The sequence below is a fragment of the Octopus bimaculoides genome, chromosome 5 (genome assembly GCF_001194135.2).
Source record: "Octopus bimaculoides isolate UCB-OBI-ISO-001 chromosome 5, ASM119413v2, whole genome shotgun sequence".
Lineage (NCBI taxonomy): Eukaryota > Metazoa > Mollusca > Cephalopoda > Octopoda > Octopodidae > Octopus > Octopus bimaculoides.
Genome location: NC_068985.1, coordinates 42,301,648 through 42,310,183, shown reverse-complemented (window position 1 = coordinate 42,310,183; position 8,536 = coordinate 42,301,648). Strand labels below are relative to the sequence as shown.

Genomic DNA, 8,536 nt, shown 5'->3' with positions numbered 1-8,536 from the left:
CATTCTCCTTGCCTTGCAGTGGAAGGGGGCTGGAAAAAGTGTCCTAGACATAGTCCATTTTACCTTATCTACTACAGATAACCATATCTAGAAGGACTCACCAGCCTTGAAGCTGAAACATAAACATTAAATTCAGAACCTGAAACAGCAGACATTAATGGAAATGAATGACTCCAACATATCATAAAGAAGAACCATTGTAGAAAGAATATCTCCCTAAAGAATCCTGAATACATGACATGAGATTTACTATTAAGGTCAGCCTTGTTTCCAAGATGATATCTGAACTCTCCATCAATGATAATAATTAATGACCTGTAACTTCACCTTTTGAAAAATTAGCATACAACTGTTATCAGTCTATACATTCCATCTTTTGATACCAATGTCAATATGAAGGAACTGTTCCATAAACAGTTGACTTCATCATTTCTAACATTCCGAAGGATAAGATTATCTTGAGGATTTTGAAGTGAGATTTTTAAAGAGGAGAGAATAGAATCTTTTGAAGGGAAAGATCAGAAAATACAGTGTTGGAAATGTCAACTTCAATGACAACCTTCTTCTAATGAAATGTGGCAAACATAGTCGTGTCATAACTAACACTCTTTTTCAACACAAGTATCCCTACACGATCTCTGGCAACATCTGAGGTCTAAAAACTGGTCTTTGATCACCTACATTATTGTCTGGTCTCAAGATCATGAAGATATGCTCCTTAAAATAAAAGAAAAGAAAAAATATTAAAAGTTGCTGATGGTGCCAACAAGTGAGGGACTGATGGACTCATCAGTGTCTCATCCTCTGTAAAACTGAAATTGAAATTAAATTTAAAAAAGGAAAAAATAGGGAACTTACCAACCAAAACATTTAATACAGCAGCATCAATAAACATGATGAAAAGCTTAGAATCCCAATGAAGTAATGAACAAAAATTCCCCACCAAATATCCAACATCAGTTGAAAAATATTGGGGTATGTTGAAGAATGTCATCACTTCAACATGTGAACAGACTTTTGACATAAAAAAAAAGTCTAATTTGCTGTTGAAAGTTTAAAAGAACAATAAAATCTAAGATACTTGTAAATCATATTCTCTCAATATACTAGTTCTCTGTTGCATATGTACACTCACATTGCACATCAAGCAGAGCATACTAACTTTATTCCTCCCTAGTCTTTGCATGTCCTCTGCATTCAGGGCTCACATCTCATTACTGTTTGTACACATGCACCATACATTTCTTTCACTTGGAGAGAGAGAGAGAGCAATACACAATGGACTTACACACAGTTTCCATGCACCAAATTCATCTACAATCATTGGTTGACCAGGAGCTATTGTAGAAAACACTTGCCCAAGGTGCTACTGAGTGGGACTGAACCTAAAACAACATGGTTGCAAAGTGAATTTATTACACAGCCATGCCTGTATAACATACGTGTGTGTGTGTGTGTGTGTGTTTAATGTAAATAGTTTTCTTCCTTAGAAATCGCTTTAATATTGTCAGCTTAACATTTCAAACTCATGGTATGTGCTACTATAATCAAAATCCTAACTACAATCATATTTACACTCCTTATCTTAATCCCAGTCACCGTTATTATATTTTGTGCCAATTAGAAGGAGAAACAAAAATAAGAAACAAAAGTAAGAAACAAATATGTCACTGACTAAAGACTATTAGCTACAAGAAGAAAATAGAAGATAGAATTGAAAAGATTAGTGTCTTGATTTAAAATAAGAAAAGTTTAATAATACAATTACCATTTTGAATAATTTTAAAGCTGTTACTTTCATTTGTTAAATCTGTAAAAAATGGAAGTATATTTTTGATTTCAGATTTTACATGTGATAAACTGGATTGCTATTTTTGATACAGTGATAAAATATTTAACTGTAGATTCAGTTATACATTATATATAGAGGTAGTGAGGTTAGGACACAGAATTACTGAAAGCAGGGTTTTAAGTTCAAACATTACTACATCCACTGTTGAATAGAAAACCGTTTAAGATAATTTTTTTTTTTATATATATATATATAAGTCAAGGAAGATGGGCAGTGTGCATAACTTTTGCAGGTCTTCCTTGATTGGTGAGATTGCTGCCTAGTTTCAACATCTGCAGTTAAAAGAAAACATATCGGTTAGATCCAAATGTTTACTTGAAACCAGAGTGAAGGCTATTAAAGGTAACCAAGGCCCAGCCATTAAGGGTTTCATGTAAAGTCTACCATTCACAAATAATGTATTGTATGAAGTTGCAGTTGGCACTCCGTCGCTTACGACATCGAGGCTTCCAGTTGATCTTTCAACGTGCAAGTGGCTGAGCACTCCACAGACATGTACCCTCAACGTAGTTCTCAGGGGTATTCAGCATGACACAGTGTGACAAGGCTGACCCTTTGAATTACAGGCACAACGGAAACAGGAAGTAAGAGTGAGAGAAAGTTGTGGTGAAAGAGTACATCAGGGTTCGCCACCATCCCCTGCCGGAGCCTCGTGGAGCTTTAGGTGTTTTAGCTCAATAAACACTCACAACACCTGGTCTGGGAATCGAAACCGTGATCCTATGATCACGAGTCCACTGCCCTAACCACTGGGCCATTGCGCCTCCTGTATGAAGATAACTGGTATTAAAAAACAAGAAAATAGAAATAGGATTAATGCATCAGAAATCTGAACAACAGCCAAAAGATGACTATTTCATAATCTTTTTGTGCCATTTACATTTTAGCTTACAATTGATGAGAAAAGAAAAACAAAAACAATTCTAAAAGTGCCTTCACACTGTCCTGTAACCAAGGAAATGTTTTGTATGGATCTCACTTAAGATTCTCTTAATCCTTTAGTGTTCAGATTATTCTGTCAAATGTAATGCTTATTTATTCATATAGTTTTGAATTAATCATGTATTGACTCATAGCTTCAAGGTTTCAATGATGTGATTATTTATTTCTATGACATTGTAGGTTTGGTGTGAGAGGCTAGATCTGGTTTGTTTGAAGATAAAACAAGTTGAACATTTGGGATGGATATGGCTGGTTTAAACGCTATGGGGTTAATAATGATTTCTTACAGATGCAACACACACAATTTTTAAGGGAGATTAGATTGATTCTAGTACTTGAATTGTACTTTATTACTCCTTGAAAGATTAGAGACAAAGCCTGCTTTTGGCTGGATTTGAACTCAGAACATAAAGAGACATTCCCCTGACTCTGCCACCCACCACCCCATAACATAACCTCTCAATGATGAAAATATTGATGAATCATCATTTCCCGTTATCTTTACCAGACAATTCCTAAGGCAATGGACATTACTGATCCTTAACTCTACCATATAACACAATGTCTGTAGGACAAGTGACCATATCCCAGTATCTCTAGGGTAACAAACACTAATGATCCCTAGCTCCACCATATATCCACAGTATCTCTAAGACAAGGGACACTGCTAACCCTTATCTCTATTATATTTCTAATACTAATTAGTAGAATTGATGTGATAGAAAATTTTCCACTGTTCTACTTATGTAATAATCATGTTGCTGTATTTATAGACATAAACTGTTATGTCCCGCATTATGACGATGTATTTCGTCATCTCTGTGGAACTGGCCCGAACAGCGTACCTCGCTGACTGTAATTCTTTTTATTTGGCACCTAGGCCATGGCACAGTGGGGGCAGCACAAGGACCGACAGAACACCACAGTGGGGACAAAAACTATTAAACAAATGAAAAATGGAAATATGTACAATGAAATCGATGGTGATGAAATGGCTGCATGCACTCCACTCACATGCAGTACCATTTGAACGTTCTTATTTTCAGTTTATAATCTTTTCTTTCTTGGTGTTTTTTTTTTACTATTAGCATCATTTTGTTTACTTTTTTCTTTTTTTTCCTTTTTGTTAAAACAACAATTTACTCTCTTTTTTTAATACCTTATGTATGGCTCTATTTCACTTAGTTCTACTACTGGTGGTAGTTCATTGAACTCCACCACACATCCCGGTGGTTCAACATTACACTTTTCCTTCAGCTTGCTATATTTTTCTTTGTCGATTAAAATTGCTTTCACAGTATCACCATACATCTCCTTGGGCAACTTAACCCTTATAACGGATTTCAGTTTCATTACCATTTTTTCTGTATCTACAATTTTAGCATATGTCACAAAATTCCAACTATGTTTTCTCCACCTTGCTTGTTTACCATGTTCCACTCATGGCACCACTTCTTCCATTTCAGTTAGTGTCGCTGTTTCTTCTCATTGCTGTTCTACTTCATTGGTTAAAAAAAACCTTCAAGTATGCTTGTTTCTGTCTCCTCCTCCTCTATAACCTCCTTCTCAACCTCCTTTTCTACCTTTTTCTCGATCTCTTTTTCACCTGTTTCTGTCCTCATTTCTGATATCTCTCTCTCTCTCTCTCTCTCTATCTATCTATCTATCTATCTATCTCCAGCCAGGTAACCTTATACTTCTTCTACAGCAAGACACCTGCTTCTGTCTCTCTGTCTCACTATAAACTTTCATCATCTGACACAAGATCACTTCTTCCAATTCCCCCTCTCCTCTATAAAAATTTTTGTGAGACAAAAATTTTTATAGAGGGGAGGTACCACTTATTAGGTACCACTTAATAAAGCATCCAGTCCACACTGTAAAGTGGTTGGCATTTGGAAGGCCATCCAGTTGTAAAAACCTTGCCAAAACTGACCTTATCTATACTTGTTCCACATAAAAAGTACTAAATTCATCCTGCTGGATGGTTAGTGTTAGGAAGGGCGTCCAACTGTAAAAACCCTATCAAAATAGTCACAGGAGTCTGGTGCAGGCTTCTGCTTGGCTAGCTCCTGTCAAACCATGCCAGCATGGAAGATGGATGTTAAACAATGATAATGATAGTGATGAAGAAAAGAAAGGCATCTTTGTGTTGTGTTGTCACCAGGAGAGATCCTTAGTAATAGTAATTGTGTAGGTTCTATTTGAGTGCTGCTTATGTTTATGGAGATGTTGGAAGTGGTGTATTCTTGATGTTAAAGAGACATGTTGGCATGGACCCAATGAAGGATTCTCCTAAGTTTTTGTTTATAGAATTAATGCAGGTTTTTTTGCATAGTGTGTGGTTTGTGTGTGGATGCTGCATAGTTAGGGAAAGTCAAAGAGGAATGAAGAGTTAATTTACCTTCTTATGAGTGGGTATTGTTGGATGAGGCAGTAGGTAGGTTATTGATGTATGGAAGAGGGAAGGGATAAAATTGAACTCTGAGGAACAGAAGAGTTGATTGTAAGTGGAGCAGAAAGAGCCCCAACAATACATGCTGCAGCTATATGATCTGATAAGAAGCTGCTGATCCAAGTCAGGAAGGAAGGGTGAAGTCCATAGGTAAGAAATTTTGATAGATTTGCAAGCCAGACATGGTCAAAAGCTTTTCTAACATCTAGAACAACAACATTATTTTCACTGAACTTTCATAAATTGAGACCCACTAGTAAGTGCTATAAGAAAGCAAGTCACCAGTAATCTGGCTCTGTAGAAGTAGAGAGATTCAAAGTATTGGTGAATGTCATTGTTAAGGACTATCTCTGTTACCTTGGAGATGTCAGATGTGAGAGCAATTGGACCATAGTTGGCCAGGTTGAAAGAATCCTTTTCTTTGGAATGTGATACACTGAAATATACTTCAAATGTCAGTGTATATCTCTGTAGAGAGTGAAAAAGTAAAGAGTTTGGTGGGTACAAGAACAAGTTCTGGAGCACAACATTTAAGTGTAATGGAAGGGAAACTGTCAGAGTCGGTAGCCTTGTTTGAAGCAGCTGGAAGAATTTCTGCATTTGGTATGTGTATATATGTTCATGCAGGTGGGAGTGAAAGGAGGTAGATTCAGAGAGAATTGGCCAAAGGTGTGTAGTTAGATGTAAAGCAGGCAACAAAGGAGGAGGTTTTCTCCATGGAGGTACTGCTTATAAAGCTCTTATTGTTTAAAAGGGAATGAAAAGAGGGCTTTGCTAATTTAGTGAGGATCTTTTTGACAAGAAACCAAAAGGATTGGTGGATCATTTCCGTTTGGCTGCAGTTTTTGAAATTTTAAAATTGATGTGTAATTTTTAAAACTGAATCTCAGGGCCTAATTCACTTGTTCCAGAAAATTAAAAAAAAGTTTCAGAGGTTTAAAGTTTGATTGTTTTCACTCCGTCAGAAAACAGGATTTGGAAGTTATTATTTTGTGTGTGACTGCAATTGTAAGACTACAAAACAATGTCAACATTGTGATAATAGCATGTCTTTTGAGCATTTAATATGCAAAAAACGACCGAAAAAAAAACAAGTAAACAAGACATTTTGGTGGGTATCCAAAATGCAACGTAAAATATCCAAAAACAGCAACAGATGGGAACAAGAAGGAAAGCAACATAAAATCGTTCGTAAACAAGAGTTCCAATGCTTGGCTTGTTACTATGGAAACAGGCATCTATATATCTGAGGTTTATGATTGACTAAACTTACACAAAATTTGCAAACTTTAAAAGCTATTAATTGTTTATTAATTAATTTATTTCCATAATTAGCATACAAAACTAAATCAATGCACCAAATTTGAAATCAACTGAGACAAAATTGAAGGGATTGAAACGTGAAAGTCAAATAGTAACGATCATCATAGTTTTTGTCCATTTCTATTCAACCACCTTCTTTATAGTCTTCCTCTACCATTTGTATAAGACCACACTTGTTGATATTGAGTTGCCTCCCATTTATATACAATGAGTTATTGTCCCTACCTCAACTGTCTGCTGTTCAGCAGTGTTAAGTGGTTGTGAACGTAAACAATGGCGATTGAGATATTGTTATATCTATGAGTATATAACAGTGGAGTGCAGGCGCAATGGCCCAGTGGTTAGGGCAGCGGACTCGCGATCATAGGATCGCGGTTTCGATTCCCAGACCGGGCGTTGTGAGTGTTTATTGAGCGAAAACACGTAAAGCACCACGAGGCTCCTGCAGGGGATGGTGGCGAACCCTGCTGTACTCTTCCGCCACAACTTTCTCTCACTCTTACTTCCTGCTGTGCCTGAAATTCAAAGGGTCGGCCTTGTTACACTGTGTCACGCTGAATATCCCCGAGAACTACGCTAAGGGTACACGTGTCTGTGGAGTGCTCAGCCACTTGCACGTTAATTTCACGAGCAGGTTGTTCCGTTGATCGGATCACCTGGAACCCTCGACGTCGTAAGCGACGGAGTGCCAACAACAACAATATAACAGTGGTAGCAAACAGTGCTATTAATCCTAGCCCGATGAGAAATATTATTTCTGATACAATTGGTTGTTGTACCTTTAAATTTAATGGTGAATTTCACAAGGCAATATCCAATATTGTCTAATGTCAATTGCTTATATGGAATAAAAACGAAACTTTTAAATATATTTGATACTATGGGTTTACCAAAAAAAAAAAAAAGACAGCTGAGGTAGGGGCAATAACTCATTGTATATAAATGGGAGGCAACTCAATATCAACAAATGTGGAATGGTAGAGGAAGACTATAAAGAAGGTGGTTGAATAACATAAAGAAATGGACAAAAACAAAAAACAAAGAGTAGCCATTTTTATCATATGTATTAACATATGAATATTTATGTAACATAACAGTCAGTGACTAATGGTAAAGATACTGGACTTGAATTTGTTACTGATAAGCTTCATAAAATTTATCTTGACAACGACACAAACAAACGCATACATGGATTTGAAAAAAATATTCTTCCAGAAGACCGCTATGCATAAGTTTTAATGCTATTTTATTAAAATTCAGACTTCTCTACCAGAAAGTGCTCAGGCGTTCTTTGTTCTTAATACTGTAAACATATTGGAAGAAACTGTAAAGCAAGCATGTATCTCATGATTGCATAAAGGTACTTCAAGAAGGTATTTAAAGAAATTTAACTAGTGAGTGTATTGCACAGGCCTAATTGATGGAGAGGATGTAGGTAATTTTATAGAGAATGGAAGAATTAACAGTTGATCTGATCATGGTAATAGATCAAATTCCACAAACACTGATGAAAAGATTGTGAAATATTTCAAATGTATATCCATAAAGCATTTCCCCTCAATTCTGATCCCCTCACACCTATTGCCCCACTGCTTCTATGGTACTATTGACTACTGCAATTACCGGAGAACAGAATCAGTATATATTACAATCCAACTCCTTAATGAACACCTCCTCCCGCACCCACTGGAACTACTTCCATTCCTTGTTGTCCCTGCCAAAGCTATTTCTACCAATCATGATGAGGACAAATATCCGTCAAATGTGAATAATATAAATAATGTAAATAATGAGGAGTAGATAGATAGCCAACAATTGATGAAGGGTTATTCTTTATGTTACTTCTGTTTTCTATTTGTTTCTCTTGTTGTTTATATATTGAACTCATTTCTTTTCATATTTCATGTTGTTTACTGTTGGTGACGTGCTGTACCCATATATGCACGTGTGTGTATGTATGTATA

At 36.3% G+C, this 8,536-nt stretch overlaps 1 protein-coding gene across 2 annotated transcripts in view; it reads right to left on the bottom strand.

The window, feature by feature from the left end:
* LOC106876058 (uncharacterized) overlaps positions 1 to 8,536 on the bottom strand; it is a 40,667-nt gene that overhangs the window by 22,745 nt on the left and 9,386 nt on the right. Inside the window, exon 3 of one of the 2 annotated variants that reach the window (XM_014924461.2) lies at positions 1,769 to 1,810. The exons of the other annotated variant lie outside the window; for it this stretch is intronic. Within the exon in view, the coding sequence (XP_014779947.1) occupies positions 1,769 to 1,810 (42 nt within the window). The remainder of the gene's footprint in view (positions 1 to 1,768; positions 1,811 to 8,536) is intronic. 2 annotated transcript variants of the gene reach the window in all.